We start from the raw sequence: 22,078 nt of genomic DNA, 5'->3' as shown, positions 1-22,078 counted from the left end.
GCATTCTGGTCACTAAAGGCCAAAGCTTACCTGTGGTCCTGGTTTCCCACGGATGCCTGGTAACCCTGGAGCCCCCTGGATGCCCTGTCCAATACAAACACAACACGTAAAAACTAAGACAGACAGTCGGACAGTATTCAGAAGCAAAGAGCAGAACCCGGAATTAGAAAACATTAGACATGCATGACTCTGCTCAGTATGTCTCTTAACTCTTGGGACCACTCTCTTTTATGATGCTAAAAGGGTTAGATTTGGCTTGCTTACACACACACACACACACACATACACACACACACACACACACACACACACACACACACACACACACACACACACACACACACACACACACACACACACACAAAAATACAGATAGATATACAAACACAGCACAAACACACACACAGCAAACACAATTAGCACGCACGCACAGTCTGCTCTAAGGTTGTGTAACTCTGGATGGGTGTTTTGGAGGCAGCATGCAGGCCAGTGTCTGTGCATGAACATTTATGACATGCACATAATGTGTTGCAGTGTTGATCTACCTTGTCGCCTCTGTACCCAATCTCCCCTTGTTCTCCGGGAATCCCAATGTCACCCTGACGGAGAGAGGAGGAGACGAACAGTAGGACGGATGAGGTGCGGACAGAAAGAAAGAGAAATGAAGAACATTAGGGGGAATTGTAACGTCCTACGTCGTCAATCACATTCAGCTTTTTCAACAGGCGATACTAATTACCGCTCTGTACATTATAAACATTCACACACAACAAGACTAGTTCATCGCATTAGCCAAGTTCTTCATGTGGTGTCAATCTGTAAACGTAAAGTGCATAATGTTGGTATATTCTTTTATTCAGACCAATTATTAGAAGCTAAAGTAACTAAAGTGGTGCAGTAATGTTTCATTCAACTCTGGCACATCAATTCTTCTTCAAATCCAGAAAAGGTCATTTATGCTTTTATCTCATCAGGTTCCTCTTAGGAGGAGAAACATCAACTGATGTAATGCAGAATGATTTTAAGATTATCTTAGCTTACATATGGGATTCTATTCATGAGTCTGACCAGTTCCTGAGAGGCTTTTAAGCAGTTACCAATACTGGCCCGGTCAATTTTAAACAGGCTTTTGCTAAGGCCCCTAAGTAAATCCTCCCGTCTGAGTATCTCAAACATGCAAAGCCAGTGTTCCTATTTATAATTTTCTGTTCCGTCTTCTTTTTCTGGCATTTTACTAATTCTTTGAAATTCTTTTCAATTATAATTTACAAAATATTTTACTGTTTTATGTATTTTAGTTTTCATCATGTATTTGGTTAACATTGTCTTTTAAAAATTAACAATTTCTAACATTGTTTATAAAGCTGCTACATATTTACATTAAACTTAAAGGAATAGTTTGACATTTTCTTAAATATTATTATATGCTTTCTTGCAGAGAGTTAGATTAGAAGATCGATACTACTCGCAAATCTGTACAGTAAATATGGAACTGGTTAGTTTAGCCAAAGCCTGTCTATGGAGAGCCATTTCATTCCCTAATTAGCACCATTGTACCGAATTTGGTTGCAGTTCCACCAGATTTCCACTGGGGGTGATCGCAGGCAAGTGCAAAATGAATGGGACTCTATGGAGCTAGACGGCTAAATTTGTCTCTTTCGCATGATTGTCGTTGACAGATTTGATTGTAATTTTGCAAGTTCAACATGGATTATAGGTTGAAAGTTGAATGAACGAGTACTTATGTCCTTTCAATTTCTTATAGGTTGAATCGTTGTTGCCCATAACACGCTAGCATTCTGCTAATGAATGCTGATTGGTCAGTGAAGGACTGATTACGACCAGAGATCCCACTTGATGGCATCCGAAGCGGAACCAGAATGTCAGAGTGAATATTTCGGCGTGGTCTTTAAAACATTAACAAACCTATTTCTAGCACGTGCATTGACAGGGAGAGCCTAACCTGTCAGCTGTGTTGTTGAAGCCTCGAGAGAAAAAAGGAAGTGACTCAGAGCTTGCCGTAAAGCAGTATCTCCGGCCGTACGAAGTGTATGACGTCATTGACATTTTAAAAGGCTTTTTAGAACCAAAAAGCCACTTAAAAAAAATCCAGCAGTGTGTATTTTCTTTGCCTCCCCTTTCAAATGCAACATTCAAATTACTAGACAAAAAATTATATCCTGAGAAAAGTGGATTTTGAGGGGTATAGCTACATAGACCACCATTCATTCTGCACTCGCCCATGAGCACCCTATAGTGGAACCAGAGTGGAACTGCAACCAGTTCAGAAGCCGGAAGTATCGAGAGAGTGGAACTTCTTCCCTTATTAGAAATTCTTTGGTTTAGCTTAGCTCAACTTAAAGACTTACTGGAAAAAGGGGGAAACAGCTAGCCTGGCTCTGTCTGAAGTCTTAATAAATCTGCACACCAACACTTAATATCTCGTTTGTTTAATTCACACACAAACTGAAATGAGCTGGACTATTTATTAGCTATGTGCAATGACTTTCGAGTTTGTTATATAATGTGAGCTGTTGAGGTGCTGGTAAGCAGATTTTGTTACCTTTGGACGGAGCTAGGCTAGCTGTTTTGCCCTGTTTGCACTGCAGTCTTTATGCTAAGCTATGCTAACCGTCTCCTGGCTCCAGTTATATACTGAACAGACAGATATGAGAGTGGTATCGATCTTTCTAAAATGTCAAACTATTTCTTTAAAATGTATTATCCTTGCTGACTGCCAAAAAATGAATCATATCACAAAATGGATTTCATAGAAATGACATAGAAATGACTTATATGGAAATTAAAGAAACCCGTCCAATCTCATGCTTTATGACAATCATCAGAAGTTTGCATCTGTGTGGTTGAAGGTGGGACCTAGTGAAAACATGCTCTATTGACAGAGATGGCTACAATAGGATGCAAAGGAGTACATATCCATCACATGCTGCTCAAACACAGGCCAATAACAGGAATATTCAGATCACCTTATCACCTTTCAGTCCTGGTTCTCCTGGATTTCCTGGCACCCCCTGGAACAAACAACAACAGATGGTTTAGAAAGGGACCCCCAAAAACCGAAAACACCTAAATGTAACCCTCATGGAAACATAGTCTGCAATGTCTTCAATAGTCTTCAAACTCTGCTTATTGGCCTATCTCTTGTATTAAATTACACATAATATAACTAAAAGACAGTGCAAACAAGACAATACAAGTTAGGACAGGGAAGGTAACAGTTTCCATGTGTGTGTGTGTGTGTGTGTGTGTGTGTGTGTGTGTGTGTGTGTGTGTGTGTGTGTGTGTGTGTGTGTGTGGGATTACCTTCAGTCCATTAGGTCCTGGAAGGCCCATCTCTCCCAAAGGTCCCATATCACCCTGCCGCCAGAAGAGGGGACAAATAAGAATTCAGATTCAGTGATATCATTCACAAAGTACCGATAAACACATGTCTCAGACCCCTGAATTTGATTTAACATACAGACACAATGAGTACACTGTAGTTCACTTTGGCATTCATTAAACGTAAGAAGAAGCCTCATTGTCTTGCTTCCAGATTATCCATGCGGCCATCACATTGCACACAACACAAACACAATGGATGATAATATACGACTAAACTTAAAGATGAAGACTAGATCTTGCTGTCTGAAGCCAAGATTGTGTTTCATCTGAAGCCTGAATCCAATGATGTGGATGTAACCAATAAATGCTGAAGGTAACATCTGTTCCACCACTGTAAGAAAAAAAAAAAAAAAGGAACCAGCACTGGGATTCCCAGCTGTGGATGAAATTACTTTTGTATTGGTGTCATGTAATTCTGTGTGGGATGGGCCACTTAGTGGCATGACACGTAAATAAAATATCAATCATTCATTCATAGCCCGGAAAGAAGTAGCAGAAGAAAGACAGAACAATATTGCAGTCATAATGACAAGGGAGAAATTTCACTTCATTCAGTAAGGAACAATTATACAGAGCGATTAAAGACTTTATCGGATCATCTGCTTTCTTGTCAGTGTGGGAGAGGAAGAGAGACTGTATCGTCACAACATCACAGGCTGTTAGTAGTTATCTTATTGTTATTCTCTACTGCTCGGCATTTTCTGCTTACAAAGACCTACAGGGTGGCCTTGGCTCAGTGTGTTAAATATTTCTCTCTCTCTGAAAACTGTAGTATCTGCACGTGTGACAGAGGATGTTATTGAATTGAATAAGATACTGCATAACTGTCCCTCACAACAAAGTCACTTAATTTTGGTGCTGATGGTTGAAAGGTAAAAAAGTTTCTCTTTCTTCAGCTGGGAAAATCTTATTCTAATTGAGAATATAAAGTTGTAATCATACTTTCCCTCTAAAAATAACAGTATCTGTTCTAGGCCTGTCCCTATCAACCACAAATGTTCTGCTTACCTATCGAAATTGCAGAAATGCATAAAGAAATACAATATATTATCCTGTCTAATGTGTTTAATTTAATTCAGATTTCTGGTTTCTTATAAATGTATGCCACAGGGGGCGCCCAGGTTCAATTCTGGCCAGCACCACAAACTTTTCAACCTCCATCATTTCAAAGAAGGATAAGAGGAAGATGGTGTGTGTAAAAATATTTTACAACTGAGTATGGAGAGAGAAATACATATAGAAAGATAGAGAGAAACAACGGAATAAAATGGTACTGCAGTTCAGAAAGTCCCTCTCCTTCTTCTTGAGAAGTTGTCCACATAAAACACTTTCCTTTCCTCAACAGTGGCCTGCCTTTATCCAAAGTTCAGGCCTGCAGTCCCCAGAGAAGGGTGTTTGCATATTTATATCTTTGAAGTGCAGCTCAGTTGCTGCTGCTGTGTGTACTATACAGTATACTGTAGGGTCAGATGGATGCAGATGACACGGAGCTCAGAGCAGAACTGTAATCAGAGAGTCCTCCAATTACAGGCCTACTACCACCACCGGTGGCCTAGAATAGACTGGGAGGAGCGGCAGCGACGGATGAAGACGGGACATGACAAGAGAAACCAGGGAGACATTATAATCAGACACAATTATGTGGCTATCGGGCTGAGCAGAAATGAAGGGCAAGGTGATGGGTGGGCACGGGGAGTTCCTGTTAAAAAAAAAGTTAATAAGAGAGAGATTCAAGAGAAAAACAAGATGCCTCATTAAGGTCTGTTTGATCGATCACTGGATCACTGTCATGTTTGTCATGAGAGTATATGGGAGGGACAAAATGCATAACTCAGACTTAACAATTATGGCGGAAAAAAAAACATTCTCTTCCGTCTTGGATTCCAAAAACAAGCCACTTTCACAATTTTAGATATGTTTACAGCGGTAAAGAACCTACGGAGAGTGGTTAGTTTCCCACCAAAGTGGCTGGCAGTGTAAATGATGATGAGAGCTAATTGAGTTTTTTTTTTTTCTCAATTAAGCAGGCATATTAGGTTTCATTTAAATACAGTCTCTTATAGCTATGTATTTATGGAATAAGTGTGTGGGAATATAGGGTGTTTAGACTAAGCACACTGATTACACACAGAAACACACACAAACTGCTACTCACAATAAGTCCAAGAACTCCGTTTGGACCGGGGGCTCCCAGCTCACCCTAGTCAGAGAGGAGGAGAGAGATTCAGTGAGATGAAGGGAGAGGGAGAAGGAGCAAGTTTCTGGGGTTATTGGCTCCTTTTAAAACAAACATGCTCAGAAGAGTGGCTCAGTGTTCATCACAGCTTATGAGAGGGGGCTGTGTGCATGTATATGTGTGTGTGTGTGTGTGTGTGTGTGTGTGTGTGTGTGTGTCTGTCTGAGGTAAAGGTGGAGGGGGATGTGAGCCCATCGTCCACTAAGGCTTTTTTAAATCAGCAAGTTCGTTCTCCCTCCAAAAATGAAAGACACAGAATTTTGTACAGACATTCGTGTTACTCAGGGGACGAATCTTAATGACTTCAATGCTCCTCTGACTTTCCACTAGCACCACCAGCTGGTCAAAGTTTTCACTTATCCAGTGAAATATCTCAACTTCCACTAGAAGAACTGGTACATGTTTTCAAAACAATGTATTATGTGTCTCCTGACTTTTCCTCTAGCGCCAACTTGAGGTTGACATCTTTGATTTTTAGTGAAATGTCTCAACAACTATTGATCCCCTTACTTTTCATGGTACATGGAACATGGTAAATATTATCCCTGCTGAAGATCAACATGTTAGCATTGTCATTGTGAGCATGTTGGCATGCTGATGTTAGCATTTAGCTTAATGCACCGACTTATTGATCCATTATCTGACTGAGGTTTGGCAAATAAAAATCTATGGCCCTGACCTGATGTCTCTGAAATATCAGTAGCCTAACTCTGCTGTGTATTAATAAATCCATGGCGCTGTCTGTGGTGCTGAAGCAGCAGACGGATTTGTGACTTTTCTCGGATTCCCGCACCTTCTGTCAGTTTATTCTTGGATCTATTATATTCTCTAAATTATTTGGCTAGGGGAGAGGATTATGGGCGCTTCGCTAGTCACAGGTGAAGAGAACATTAAAAATGACTAAATCACCTACTGGATGTGTAAAGGATGTCACCGTGGATTTCATGAACTCTTTGTACGGATTATTCAAAATATGGGCTAACATCTGATGCAGAACTCATACTCTGGAAGACGTGGCCTTGCTCTCAGGGGGAAAAAAACAGCAGGGCTAAAAAAGGATTATTTGGAGTTCAGTTGTGTGATCTACAGAACTGTACCATTGGAAAAGTCAAGGATGTGTGAGCAAAGTCTTTTTTCAAACATGAATACGCTTTATGTTTATAAGTGTGTTAAAGAGCAACTGGCTGATGTGTTTATGTTTTCATTTAAGAGTTTACCACTCTGACTGATGAAGTGCTACATTTGTCAGAATGACAATATCCAGAAATAGTGAAAATGCTAAAATCAAATAAGTATTACTCAAAACATCCTATTACATAATTTACTATTCTTGGATATCACCTCCTAATAATACTGCATGTGTGTGCGTGTGTGTGTGTGTGTGTGTGTGTGTGTGTGCGTGTGTGTGCATGCGTGTATTTTTGTGTGTTGGCGGCAAGTTTACATTGGAGAATGGAAAAGGTTGCATTTGAAAGCCAAGCGAGCTTACTGGCATCTGCTTACTACTGCAGGTTTTTGAAAGTGACTGCCAAGTAAAATTATCGGGATAGGATGAAATAAAATACAGCAGTAAAACTTGTCCAGAGCAAAAAACTAACTTTAAATGAAAGCGAAAAAAAAACTGCAGGACTGCCAGGTGATTTACTCACCAGCACTGCCAAAATGTCAGTACTAAAACAGCAGGGGGTGAGTGTGTGAGTGAAACCACTGCTCTGTTTGTGTGTCTGGGAGGGCTGTGTGTTTGTGTGTGTAAACACGTGGATTGGTTATGTATTTAGGTGACTGAGTGTGTGACATACTGGCTCTCCATCTGGTCCAGGTGGTCCTCTCTCCCCAAAGTCCCCTGGAAACCCCTAAGGACAGAGAGAGAGAGAGAGAGAGCGAGAGAGAGAGAGAGAGAGAGAGAGAGAGAGAGAGAGAGAGAGAGAGAGAGAGAGAGAGAGAGAGAGAGAGAGAGAGAGAGAGAGAGAGAGAGAGAGAGAGAGAGAGAGAGAGAAAAAAAAAAAAAGAGAGAGAGAGAGAGAGAGAGAGAGAGAAAGGAAAGAAGCTTTTATGTTCGGCTGCACACTAACAGTGACAATCAAACTCAGACATCCATTACATTTAAAGGGTCCTATTCTTTTATATATGTAGTCTAATGTCTGCTTTATTAAACATGTGATATCTAATTATTTGGCCACTTTGTAGCAAACATTTTCTTATTTACACATCCAGCAGATACGGAGCAACATTTGCTTTCATTTGGTGTTTCTGGCCACCTTTTCAGTTCTATTTGGTCTCTACCAACTACTGAGGTAAATATCTGGGACTTTAGCTGCTAAATGTTCCACTATCTACTATCTATCACCAGCTAGTTGCTAACTTTGTCTGTCTGCTGTTTGGTGCTGCACAGCTACCTGCCTGCTGCGTCTGAAATCAAAACTATGAGAGCACTGACGGTGAAACAAAACAGTAAAGTTATGTACCATAAAACCAAAACAATGAGCTGAAAGATGCTATAAATCTCCATAGAGCGGAGGGGAAGATAAATCACATAAAAGTAGTAATTTGATCTATTGTTAAAAAAAAAAATATTTTGGTTATAGCCGCTTTTATGTACAGTAAAAATAGTTACTGCATATATAGTTCTGCAATTACAGAATTAAAGACACTTGTTGTAAAATATGACAACAATGTGCTTTTCATTGGAGGAGGGTGTGTTCAAATTATGGAGTAAATAATTATGTCTTTAACTATGGAGTCAAATTTACAGAGCGTGTGTTCACAAATACCGCTGACTGTTACACAACAAAGAGTGCTGCTACTGTAATTCCACAGCAATTATAACAATTTGTCTGAGTCAAACATAACATTAGATATAAAGCAATCTGAAATATGTACAAACTAAGAGCATAATTGCCCCATTATATGCATTAAATCTATCAGCTGCAGGGTGTGGGCAAACAACTGTTCTATTTAGGCTGAGTACACTTTCTAAATGCAACAAGAGAGCGCCAAGTAATTACTCTGTCCATTTAGCAGTAAACGGGATGCTAATCTGAGGTATGCTAACAGTTGGTGGTGAAGCAAAGACAAACCACATCTGCAGAAAGCACAAGCGCCAATGCATCTTAAACCCAGACCATCCAGAAACACTCATAATGACTAGGTCCTGCTGTTGTGGCCTCCACACATTGTTCAAAAATGGTAATTACTGTAGATACATTCAGAAAATGGCAGTTATTTTTGTAATAGTAGAGATGTTTTAGATAAACAGCATGCATATTTATTTTAATCTGTGGCTTGCTTTAGAATAGAATCTGCTGACTAAATGTAACTGTTTGTATTTGAGTTGCAGTTTTGGATATTTTTGACTTCATATTCAAACAAAAATAAATCCTTGTGACTGATGGTATGCTAATTTTCACGTATCCTTCCATCTACTGACACATCCCATCAGGTCAATGACATGAACAAAACTTACTAAATGCTGTAATTGTACAGTGTAACAAAAAGCTCTTTTCCGTTCCTATTAGGCCATTAAATAAAATTTGGGATCCCACCAAAACACTGCATGGGACTGCTTTATGGTTCTAAGAGATTGTGCGCATAGGGGGAAGCACAAGTGCAGCAGAAATCTATGAAGCATGACAGTGACCCAAAGGATAAATCATACAGCTGTCACAGCTGCCGTACAAACTAAGGACAAATGTGGGAAACGTATCTCTGCCAAGTACAGCACTTAAAAAAAGCCTTTGATGAGAGTCATACGAGCCTGCTTTAACATGATGTGAGAGAACCCTGTTCTTCAGCTTGGAGATCAAATAGTAACACACCGCAGCAGCAATCAGATACCGGGTTGATGTGAAAAAACTGCAACTGATGAGCCTGATAAAGACAACCTTAAAAAAGACAAACAAACTCTAAAAAGTGAAGTTGAGTGCAGAACTCTTGGCGATGCACTTCGGAAACTTTTTAGGCTCTCCACTGTTTTAGATATATCTATTCCCTCATCACTCTTTGGTAGATTGCAGACTGATTATGTGTGCGTTTCCTCGACAGAGCACAAGCACTGTGTGTGTATGGCCATTAAATGTCTGGCTGCAGTTCAGTTCTTCTGTTCTTTGTCCTCCGCCAGGGAGGAGAGGGATGATCTCTTAGGGATCATCTTGTAAGTGTCCTAGCTTTCCATTTTCCATGCAGGACCACTGAAATCAAAAGATGATGATTTGTGTATTTTTCACTTGTGTACACGTCAGCTATAAAAGGGCTGTAGCACTTAAAGTGGCCTTTTTAAATGATCAAAATTACAGGACTCGCCTGCTACTCTATTCTTTTTAGTGTGAAACTGCATAAACAATGTTATGGATTGTGATACGCTGTCATTAATTTGTTTTGGGCCATGAATAGCAGTCCTGCGGTTGTCATGAAATCATCCAGGATGTGCTTGGAGCAGTATAAGACCAAGCTGTGATGACAGCACTTCCATGAATAGTGAATAATTTAAGTTTTGCATGACCTGTGCCAAAACAAAATGTTGCAGAAAAACTGAATAAGCTCACGAGTCTTAGAATGCAGGCCTATTTGAGTGGGGAGAACACACAAACACAACAGAAAAATCGGATGCAAACATGCAATCCAAAGCCTCACGCATGGTGAATTTGCATCCCCAGCTACTTCCTAAACATTTGCCTAATTACAGAATAAGCTGCAGTTCTCAGAACCTCACACTAAGTGGACACTGGCATGCGTGTGTTCAGGCGTTTTGGTCTATAAATGCCTTATTTACTGAAAAGCCAATAAGAAACAGCTGCAGAATGACCTCAGCAGTGAGTTTCAGGGTTACACACTCTTTCTCAAACTGACTTTTGAACACTATCTGACACACACAACAGATCGGACAGCTTCCTCCAAATGGCTTGACTCCATGCTGGGGGACCAAAAGCCCTTTATTCCAACAAACACCTTTTTCTTGTTGCATTCAAGACCTCGAAATGCGGCTGGTGGGACTCCACATGTATTCAGGCTGCAGTTAACCCTTCCAACCACCATGGAAATATTGCGTTGACACAATGACGTAAATCCAGACCTTATCAATTTTCACGTGTAGTGTAGGTGTTGGAGTACTTGCAGCAAAAGCTCTTAATATGACCCAAATAGAAGAATGAAACTTCATTGCGGTGCTAATTTAATCATTGCCTCACTTGAGCGTCATTTGATATCTGTCACCTTCTCCCCAAATGAGTCTTATCCTTTAAAAAACATTCACAGTCAGCCAAGCACAATTCATCACAATTTGAAAAGATTATCTGTAAAGTATGTTGAGACAAAACTTTACCGGCCTACCCATCTTGCCCCTCTTCCCTGGTTCACCGGGAATGCCCTGAAAATTAAAACAAGAGAGAGCAGAGGTGGAATAGAAAACAAAGCAGAAGTGGGAAAGGAAAGGGTTCAAGGAAGATAGAAAAACAAAGAAGAAAGACAATATGTAAAAACCATATCAAAACCAAAGCACTCTTTAGCATAACTGATTCAAGACCAAAACACACAATCAAAAAGCCAAAGCTGTAAGCTTCTCTAAACTCTTGCCTGCAGCCTATCCAAAATTTCCCCAGCCTATTATGAGAGATTTAGGCCTCCAGCTCATATATATATATATGTTAAATAAACACCAGTTTCTCTTGGGAGAAGACAGGCAGACACAGTCTGTTGTGTGGAGCTAAGGTATGAGTGATCTCGCAAACTGGCTGGCTGGCTGGAGAAATCCTGATTACAGCCTGCCCTGCGCTGACGCAACCTCCTGGAGCATGTCATAAGTAGGCTAATCGCTTCATGTTTTAGAGGCTGTACAGAAGGAGGAGGCCTTGATGAGTTCAGGCAGTTCAAAGGCTCTAAAAGGGGGCTTTTATCATATGAGTCATCAACACTCCCACACAGTGACTTAAGACAGCTGAATGAAATGGCAAGACAGGCACTCACTCATCTCATAGGGCCCATTACCTGGGTTCAGTTGGTCACTGTACATTTTTGCAATTATTGAGTGTGCTTGAGAGAAAAATACACATTTGACAAGAACTCACTCTTTCGCCATCAGGCCCAGGCAGGCCAAAAAGCCCCGGGATTCCAATGAAACCCTGCAGGAGAGGAGAGGAGAGAGGAAGGTGGGAAAAAGAAGAGAGAGGAGGAATATGGGATGTGAGTATTTGGACGCCACAAAAGCAGCAGGAGGAACAGCAATTCCCATTGGCTCTAGGGCTGGGTTTCAGGGTTGGAGGGTCCAGCATGGATAGGGTGGACTTCCATGAAGAACCAAGCCATGAGGCAAGTGTATATGCCCATGGACTGCATGGTGCTGGCTTCCACGATGTAGTCCAAGGGCACATACCCTCACGCCAGGGATCTCTGAAGATAGCCAGGACATCACACTGAGCTGTCGGTGCAGGGGGAGACACACACAGGAACACAAGCACAAACACCACAACAGTTGAACAGTGGAGGAACAGGTAGATGCTAGTCTCAGGCAAGCACGAGTTGGGTTGGTTTACGGGCACACAATATGGAGTATGCTGCAAAAGAGAGTGCAGAATATTTGGAAAGGTGGTTCAGTGAGAGAGAGAGAGAGAGAGAGGACTAGAATGCCTCCTTAAGACAGCAGGGCCTCATAGGAGCTTAAACAGGAAATTCCAGCCAGTGGGGGCAGGGGAGGCTTTGGTGCAGCCAAAGGGGAGCTGATAAAGAACCTTTATTGGAACGAAACATAAAAATCCCTGTTTGTGTCTGTGAGTGTGTGTTTTTTTGTTTGTGTACCTCAAGGGTGTGTGTTTGTATGTGAAGGCTTATCAACACCCAGTCTTTCAGAAAGTGTCTGTATACAGTAATACAATGTTGAATACACTGGTTGAGTGAGTGTGTATGAATGTGTTTATGTGTGCAGAGGTGGATGCCACCAAAGTGGCATGTATGCTCTCATACATGCAATGTTGTTGCATCTACGTGCACATGCATGTCCTCATGCAACAACAGTTTTACAGCACAAAATACCAACAGTTTGCAACCTTTAATTAAACATCTTTCTACGTGTCTTAACTGAGTCTCCTCTAAATATTGCAAAATAAAAAGTGTCAGAAAGCTGTCAGGCTGACTGCCTTCCCTATAAACAAGTTCACTGGTCCTGTCAAAGAACCAATGTTAGTAATTTGGACAGATAAAATCACTCTTGAGCAACACACTTGAAGGGAAGACGTTGAGTTAACTTACCCGAACGCCTTTAGGCCCCATTGGTCCTATAGGCCCGGGTAAACCCTGAAAAACAAAGAGAGGAAATTTATTTCAGCGGCTCAACACATACTGTAATGTTTTTCTAAAATACACTGTGAATGTGTTTGTCATTGTGCATCATGATGGCATGAAAAAGTGGCAGGCCAAAGACTTACAGTCTATCAAACACATTTAAGATGCATTCTATTCAAATAATTTAGTTAATGTTAGTATGTATTATTTACAGTTTCTTGTAAATATGCCAGTATACTGTAGATGGATCACTTAATTTCTTTTTTATATTTCAACGCCTCTATACAGTATTTACCCAACTATTTCCCTCCAAATCAGCTGTTCAACATAACCTAATTCCACTTGGCCATCTGCCCTTACTATGGCCCTGACTACAACTGTACCAGTCACAGCAGAGGATTTACTGCACCTGCCTGCCAGGATAACCTTTGGCACCTGGGCTTCCGACTGGACCTTGTTCTCCCTGCAGGGAAGAGAGAGAGAGAGAGAGAGAGAGAGAGAGAGAGAGAGAGAGAGAGAGAGAGAGGGATGAAGGTGAGATGGTGATGGAGAGAGGTGGGGTGGGTGATCAAAATGACAGTAAAGCAAACACAGGCAGGCCATTCTGCACAGGCAGACAGTTTCCGAGAAGGAGACAGTGCACAGGAGCTACAGTTAAAAGAGCCAACTACTGTATAACAAGGGCATGAATTGAAGGAGTGTTTGCACGCTAAAAGTGTGTAGCCATTATCAGCTAAATGAACTCAAAGTATCAAAAGTACTAAATGCCCCTGTGAATGATATACTGTTATACTTTATATTATTATAACTGTACTCTCGCATTGCCAGACCTTCATTCACAGCGCTGCGGAGGAGGGTCTGGCTAGTCCACACAACATTCGTGGATGGGAGAAAAACGTGCTCTGGTTTATTGGCATTTCTTTAAAACAATCAAAATGGTCTTGGGCGGCGCCGGACACAATGTGCCTCTGTTAAATAGCCTCGGGAAGGAAATTGTTTTGGTGGAACGTGTGCTCGCTCAAAAGTTGTTTTAGTCGAGCAACAGACAATTCAGATTAGACAGATAGTCTAGCTAGCTGTCTGGATTTACCCTGCAGAGATCTGAGGAGCAGCTAGTCCTCATAAATCAACCAGAGTTTAGAATGTCAACACAAAGAAAGCGGAAGGTAACGGACATCAGGCCGAAAATGAGGGACATCTCTGGCGGCACCTGAACAATCCTGGAATTTTCGTTATTTTATTTTTTTATTGTACAATAGTCAATACAGACAATTAAGGCACAATGTGATTGTACAATTGTTGAAAAGTGTTGACAGCTTTGAGGTAGAGACAAAACATAACAAATAAAGAAAGAAAAATAATAAGTAGGGAATGTAAGTCCAACAAAGAAAAGAGTCTTCAAAAGTTTTTTTAAATAAATGGGTGTTTCACTGAATCAAAGGCTTTGTAAAATCTTAGAAATAGAATAAATCCACTCTCTATAAACACATGACTGTAATCAATCAAATCTAAAATCAGTTTTATGTTATTGTGGATAGATCTTCTACCAGGAAACCCAAATTGAGTTTCATTTATTATCTGGGAAGAACCTAGTTTCAGTCTTACATCCGGAAAGCAGTTTATAAGCTGTGTTGAGTAGTGTTATTGGTCTTAGATTGTCTAGTAATATTTTATCCTTGCCAGGCTTTGGAATAAGTTATAAAATATATATCAAACAATCCTAGAAATGAAATGTCGTCAATATAAACTATTATTACTGATACAATCAGGTGCACAGAAAGTTGCAATTTACTGCTGTAGTTTGTCAAGGTGATGTTAGTGTTAAGTATTGTTTTTACTGTTGTGTTGTTTTATGCTGTTTTCACTGTATTTTAATTTATTATTAACAATGATGATCATGTAGCAAAAACTACAAGATTTGCCTCTGAATTGTAGTGGAGTAGAAATATAAAGTGGCATGAAATGAAAATACTTACTATTATAGTAAGTATTTATATTTATTATATTTATAATACTAGTATTTTAAACTGGTACTTAAGTACCGTACGTGAGTAAATGTAAATACTACCATTCCTACCAAGTATATCTGTTGGGTACCAGGACTCATGGTTACTGCTAAGAGTTAATGAGATGTGGACTGTGCATAGAAGCTAATTAGGAGTGTGGTTTGTGTGTGTGTGCTTTGTGCGTGTGTGTGTGTGTGTGTGTGTGTGTGTGTGTGTGTGTGTGTGCAGCAGACTGTATCCAAAATTCTCAGAGTGAAGTGTTCATGTATAACTTCCTTTGACACACTCCGGACGTGTAGCCAGGTGCACTGCTTGCCATTCCCTCTCTTGGATACATATAGTGCATAATGCAGCCAGTTAAAACCAGACAAGATTTTGGCTGAATGAGGTTTGGATCTTTAACTGGTCAGCAGTGAAGAGGGGCTCTGAGCACGGCCCATGGCGTATTACAGTAACAAAGACTTATCAACACCAGCTGGTCTTTGCTCTTAATAGCTGGAGAGTCCACACTGCCAAACAGTTGTGCTTATTATTCTATCACTGCTGCTACGGTGATTCAGATTCAGGGCTAGAGCCGTCATCATCATCACCATCAGTAGCAGCTCTGTGGGAAAGAAGGGGGTGTTCGAGGATGGACAGAGTGACAGGACATGGCGGTGAGAGAGCAAGAGTACTCCTCCAGGATAAGTAGTGCGGGAACTCCCTGTGCAAGTGACGTCACCCGGAGAACGGGGACTTGCTTAAAACCCTGTGACAATGAGGAAAATGTTCCACTCTGCTTTCCATGACTCAGGCCTTTCCTTAATACCAACAGTAGTATGACCCTGACAGCCTGACTGAAAATAGCTCTGGACAAGAGGCTGGATGCTCCATACTTAAAATAGTCCTTTTGGGCTGGACTAAACAGCTAGAGTCATGTCTCCTCCCACTTGTTGAACTGATTTCCATAGTTTAAAGAAAGAGGGACAGATAGAGGAGAAAGAGACTATAAGAGAAATGACATGCGCACACACGATTGAGATGGCATCAAGGTAACATGCTGTAGGAGAGGCTGAACATGGTCCAGAGACAGAAAGTCACACAAAGGAAAACTTTCTCCAAAGCTGCAGTGTTATAGCCGTGAGTGTGTCACTGTTGGCCTAGTTGGCTTGTTCCCGTTTCTCTTCTCTCTATTTTCTCTCTCTTTGGCATCGCTTTCTGATATCCTGGAGAGCAGCGCTGCAGCACAGCACTTTGGCCAGATGTCTATCCTCACCAGTACTTCATAACAGGCTAATCTAATATGGCTTCACCTCAGGCATGCTTGCTGCGTGCACACAAACACACACATACACACAGATAGAGTGGATGATGACTGAGCTTTTAAAGAATGAGGTGAGACGTGAGAATATGAGGGATTAGTCACTGATAAGGGCCTTGATGGTGGAGTCCATACACTCATTGGGGCAAATGCACAAAGTGCAGATTATGGGTGTGCATCAGGGATGTTTTATATATATATATATATACACACACTACCGGTCAAAAGTTTTAGAACACCCCAATTTTTCCAGGTTTTTATTGAAATTCATGCAGTTCAATGTCTTATTGTACTCTGAAATAAAAGAATAGAACAAATGAACAATCTTGTTATTTTTTCCTAAGGTAGTTCAGGCATAGCTTGGACTTCTGTTTTGGGTCATTATCTTCCTGACCAACTAGGCGCATACCAGAGGGTACTGCATGGTGCTGCAAAATGCTGTGGTAGCCGTTTTGGTTCAGGGTGCCTTTCACTCTGTACAAATCACCGACCCTGGATCTAGCGAAACAGCCCCAGACCATCACGCTTCCTCCTCCATGTTTGACAGTTGATGTCACACACTGAGGAACCATCTTTTCGCCTACTCGACGGTGTACAAAAATCCTGCGTGATGAACCGAAGATTTCAAATTTTGATTCATCAGTCCATAACACCTTCTTCCAGTCTTCAGTAGTCCATTGACGATGTTTCTTGGCCCAGGCAAGCCTCTTTTTCTTATTCTGACATCTTAGTAATGGCTTTCTTGCTGCAACTCGACCCATCAAACCTGCAGCTCAAAGTCTTCTCTTTACAGTTGAAACTGAGACTGGCTTATTACGACCACTATTAAGCTGTGCTTGAAGCTGTTGTCCTGTGAGCCGCCTATCACGCAAGCTGTTGACTCTCAGAAACTTGTCTTCTGATTCTGTTGTGGCTTTGGGTCTGCCAGACCTCTTCCTGTCAGAGTTCCCCCCAGTTTCTAAGTGCCTTTTGATGGTGAAGAATACTGTACTCACTGACACCTTGACTTTCTTCGCAATTTCTCTGTAGGAAAGAACAACATTCTTAAGTGTTATGATGGTCTGTCTCTCTTCCATTGTTAATTGCCTTTTTCCCGCCATTTTTATGGCAACACACTACTTTCTGCAGTACAATACTGTTCAAATAATGCTCACCAGGGTACGGTACCACAGTGTGTTCCAACAATACTTTTATACAAACAGAAGGGGTTGTAAGTAATACAGACAAGTTGGAACACTTGTGGGAATTGGTAGCACCAACTTTCAAAGCTTGATCAACCTCCATTGCTGCAGAACAGCTTTACATTGTTAACCCATTTCTTGTTCCCTGAAAAAGGCCTTTTTGTAAAATTCTGAAATGTACATTATTTTTTAGTTTTGGGTAACCTTACTTTTTTTTTAACCTCAGTTCACCACTTACCATTGTACCATTTCAAGCTATTCATTGGACTTTCAATAAAAAACTAAAAAAATTGGGGTGTTCTAAAACTTTTGACCGGTAGTGTATACACATATAAGAAACAAGGACAAAAACATTACATCATCTTGGCATAAATTGCAAGATGTGTGGGATTAATGGAAGTGTAAAGAATAGCAGTGACATGGGAGAACAGCATTTACATAGTATTAAAGCCAGGGAAAAAGGTATTGATGGAATAGAGAAAGATACTTACAGGCTCACCAGGGAGTCCAGGTGGACCAGGGTAACCTTTCTGTCCCTAAAGAGACAAACATAAAGAGGCATGGGAAGTTAGTTGAAGCATATAACTATGGACAGGTGAAAGAAACCACAGAAATTCTGAAACAGTACACAGACAAGGAAAAACCTGACAAGCAACAAGTGTAGTTTTGTGCAAAGTAAAATATGCATGTCAACGATAACAGGGCAGACAGACAAGTCCAGTGCCATATGCAAGGAATCAATCTGCCCTTCTGTCAAGGGATCAGACTTTCCATTGGCCGTGTTCATAGAGAAATGGTGCTCGCAAGGCCGTGCCAGAATCATGGCATGTTGAGCATATAAATGCCTTCCTGTTTGAGTCAGATAGCAGGTCCCTCCCTCCGTCTGCAGAGCAGACTACAACACTGAATACAACCTGACATAGTATTTTCTATGGTTCTGCTGACTCCAGCTATGAAAGGCCCCCAACAAAGAGTGGAGAACAACTAAATCAAAGTTGGGAAGGCATTTCTTTCCAGACCACAGTTTGATAGAGTGCGAGAGCAAGAGAGAAATAAGAGGAAAGAAAAAAAAAATAAACAGAAGAGGAAAGAAAGGAAAGACTCCTGTTGTCCCGTTTTCCTAAACCACAGCTCCAGAGTACCAAGCCAAGACTTCCTGAGTTCCTGTAAACCATCCTTTAACCATCTGACTGCAGCAGGGGGAGAGGACACAGCATCCCTGTTCTCATTATGTTACATGATCACTCTCACTGGCTTTACAACGTCATACCAGCACTTTAAACTGCCATTGTCAGCATTATACTTCACAATTACTGTAGTACTTAAACAGGTACAGCAACTGTGTCAACAATACATTTGGTGCCAATATTACAGTTCAAATAAAATAAATATTTTTAGACAGTTTTTCATCACAGACCTAATCATTAAACTAAAATACAATTTTCTCTGCTTCTAACACAAATCCAAGCGTTCTGTTGGAGAACTTTTCTGCCTCGTTATCACCTCAAATCATCTGTTGCACATCATCAAAAGACCACTAGGAGGAAAAGACTCCTGGAGCTGGGATGAAAATACATGAGCAATACACATTAAACAAACAGAGATGTCACCAGGTGCTGGTAGACCACTTCCGTAACACACGCAGAAAGGGGTTTGTTTTTCATAATTTTATGAAAGCCCTGTTGGTAAGCAGTGTTGTAAAGAGAACCGACGTTTTCGAAGATTTCCATTTGATGTTGGATAACTGCAAAACACAGTTATAATAACGTGTTGATGAATTTGTGTTTGTCTGAGTCAGGGCTTCATGTGTCTGAAACTGAATGTCCATCTGTTGCCACTAGCCTAATTTTCTCCTTTTGGTTGATCTCTGTTTTCCATCTACTTCTCCACTTTTCAGGAGATGTAGTGACCTGATGCCATTCTCATGGCATACAAAAAAAACTATTCTATGTCATCAGGGGGCGCTTAAGTTAGCACATCTTCAACAATTCATATATTTTTACACAATTCTCGGTCTTGATAATTCAAACATTGATTAAAACGAATTTTTTTAGAGCAACATAGCCCAAATAAGGTGATGCAAGAACGTGCGAACATCAGAACTTTCACAGGGTGTCCTTTTTTTTTCTGTCAATGGTTTCCTTAAAAGCTACCAGAAGATCAGCGACCTTAGTCTAGGTGGTGGTAATGCACCTTAACGCTGGTTGCCACCTGCCATAAATCAGAAAAAGAAGAAGAAGCGACCTCACTTGACAGTCAGTCAGACAGCACTAATGGCAGAGAGTGATATGTAGATGGCAAGGTAGGGAGTAAATTGCTCTGATATTTTGCTTAAAAAATGTTTGCTTTTACTAAATGATACTACAACTTAAACGCAAGATACTTTGCAGCAGGCCTTGTCTCCAATCTTTGGTAGCTAGCAACCCTGAACCCACAGAGTCCCTCCACATAACAAATCCCAATTAAACCCCTGCATGTGTGCACGCATACACATGTCAAAAACAGGACAGGAAGGAAAGTACACACACAAAGATACATGTACACCGTCATGTAATTACATGGCTTACTTATAGTACAAACATGTGTAGCGGCCTATGTTTCCAGGCTGTGCTGTGAGGTCCATGAGCCACAGCCACACACACACACACACACGCGCACACACACACACACACACACACACACACACACACACACACACACACACACACACACACACACACACACACACACACACACACACACACACACATAGGGCATTAACCATAGCCTCCCAAACCCAGCCAGACCATCTCAGATCCTTATCTCACTTATTATGAGCTTGCTTATGAGAGCAGCCATTCCCACCGGTCCACCTGTGTTTACAGTGCCACTTGCTTAATGAGCATGTGTGTTCAATCAGATAAACCCACCAGAATGCTTTTCATAGCACCCTGTAACACTCCCCCCCCCAATCCTACCCCACTAAGGCGAGGAGTGCCCCAGGGAACGTTAAGCGTATTTTGAGAACTTAAATAAAAGACATATTGTGTCAGCAAAAGACATGTCATTCTTCTGACTCATTACCAGCTACTATGTACACACTTAACTCTGTGGGTGTTCAAATGAGCCTAAGCCTCGTGTCTGCTTACAACTGTATTTACTATATGTGTCCACTGTCTGCCTCCACTGGACAGTGCCCTGGTAGCAGAAATATACCCCTCATCTCATTCATCTCTGCTTTCATCTTTCCACCTCTCTCGCTCTCCCTGCAAATTCCCTCTGCTGATGATTGCTCAGGGCAATCGTCTAGCTGCATACATTTACAGCAGAACATAAACCCTGCATGCGGATGTCTGGCGGGCACAGACGTAACAAACAACTGCACAAACCCAACAATTTGGTTGAAATCTCCCAAGCGGAAAAAACATCCCTCATCTCATCCCCGTCTGAACCGCAATTTCAGCAGCATGTTGTGCTTGCATGCAGTATCACTATTAAACTACTAGCATAGTGGAAGATGGAGCAATGATTTGTTGCAGTTATTGTGAAACATGCAAAGAAAATGATGGTTGATTTGAATTCTTCCATAATTACAATGATGATGAGCATGTGGATTTGTTAGTTTGAACAATTGGCAGAAGCTAAATGGAGAGAGTTTGGTTTGGAACAGGTCTTGGGGAGCTTCAGACAGATTAATGCCGTACAATAAATGAGGAAAACGAGGGTGATTAATACACTGTCTAGCCCCTGAAGGGAAATTACAGAAGATCATTCTACTTTGTGTTTGTAGGATGTTCTTGTTAGGACAACTATGGTTTGGACTTAGTTTGAAAAGTATCTGTATAACATCTTATCTAGTCAGCAATAGCAATTGTGAGGATTAAATCGTAGTACATTTACACACAAATGTTTCACTGTGTCATAAAACGCAATGAAAATGCAAAGAGGTCTATGCACAGTGTCATCCATCATTGACCCTAAAATCCTCACACATGTATGTATAGCACATATGTGAAAAGCACATGTACATGTAGGCACGTTTTTTATAAACAAATCCCAAAAATAATGTGTCTCAAGACAGTCATATTTTCCCAGAATAGAAACTTGGTCGACATGAGTGTTTATGGATTAGTTGACTGACTTTTGTAGTTGCATATTGACTCTCTAACTGACTTTTTGGGACAACACTATTACTCTTAAATAGTCTTAATAACTGCCTGCAACTCTGACATAATGAATTTCTTTCAAATAAACAGCTTGCATTGCTCTGTCCAAGGTCCAAGCACCCCTAACGCTCATTTGTTTAATCTGTACACAAACAGAAATGTAAAAATGTCAATTTTTGGCTTTACTGGGCTTTACCTGCTTTTACAGCCGGGTGCAGTAACTTCTTTATGCTAAACTATGCTAACAGCATCCTGACTAGCTCTATTCTTAAACAAGAGTAATTTGATCTTCTCATCTTACTCATGGCAATAAGCATATTATCCAAAATGTCAAACTATTCCTGTAATCAACATCCACAAAAGCATATAGACATAATACGGTTCGGGATTAGGTACCCACTGATAATAGCGGACTCTAAAAATTCTAGGGCTACTGAGACAAAGTAATATACAGTATTAACAAATACCAACAAAGCTAAGTCACAATTTAAGGGGGAAAAAGCAGTCATAGTGTGAAAGACAGATGTAGAAAAGGC

General features: G+C 40.8%; 1 protein-coding gene across 1 annotated transcript in view; it reads right to left on the bottom strand.

Annotated features, from left to right (window-relative positions):
* col27a1a (collagen, type XXVII, alpha 1a) overlaps window positions 1-22,078 on the bottom strand; it is a 73,253-nt gene that overhangs the window by 23,993 nt on the left and 27,182 nt on the right. Inside the window, exons 8-18 of the mRNA XM_039780387.1 lie at window positions 17,889-17,933; window positions 13,320-13,373; window positions 12,878-12,922; window positions 11,701-11,754; window positions 10,959-11,003; window positions 7,441-7,494; window positions 5,561-5,605; window positions 3,325-3,378; window positions 2,988-3,032; window positions 546-599; window positions 31-84 (exon numbers count right to left, since the gene is read on the bottom strand). Of these exons, the coding sequence (XP_039636321.1) occupies window positions 31-84; window positions 546-599; window positions 2,988-3,032; window positions 3,325-3,378; window positions 5,561-5,605; window positions 7,441-7,494; window positions 10,959-11,003; window positions 11,701-11,754; window positions 12,878-12,922; window positions 13,320-13,373; window positions 17,889-17,933 (549 nt within the window). The remainder of the gene's footprint in view (window positions 1-30; window positions 85-545; window positions 600-2,987; window positions 3,033-3,324; window positions 3,379-5,560; window positions 5,606-7,440; window positions 7,495-10,958; window positions 11,004-11,700; window positions 11,755-12,877; window positions 12,923-13,319; window positions 13,374-17,888; window positions 17,934-22,078) is intronic.

Source organism: Perca fluviatilis, chromosome 17 (assembly GCF_010015445.1).
Source record: "Perca fluviatilis chromosome 17, GENO_Pfluv_1.0, whole genome shotgun sequence".
Taxonomy (NCBI): domain Eukaryota; kingdom Metazoa; phylum Chordata; class Actinopteri; order Perciformes; family Percidae; genus Perca; species Perca fluviatilis.
The sequence above is the reverse complement of the archived record's forward strand: the minus strand, read 5'-3'. Positions and strand labels throughout refer to the sequence as shown.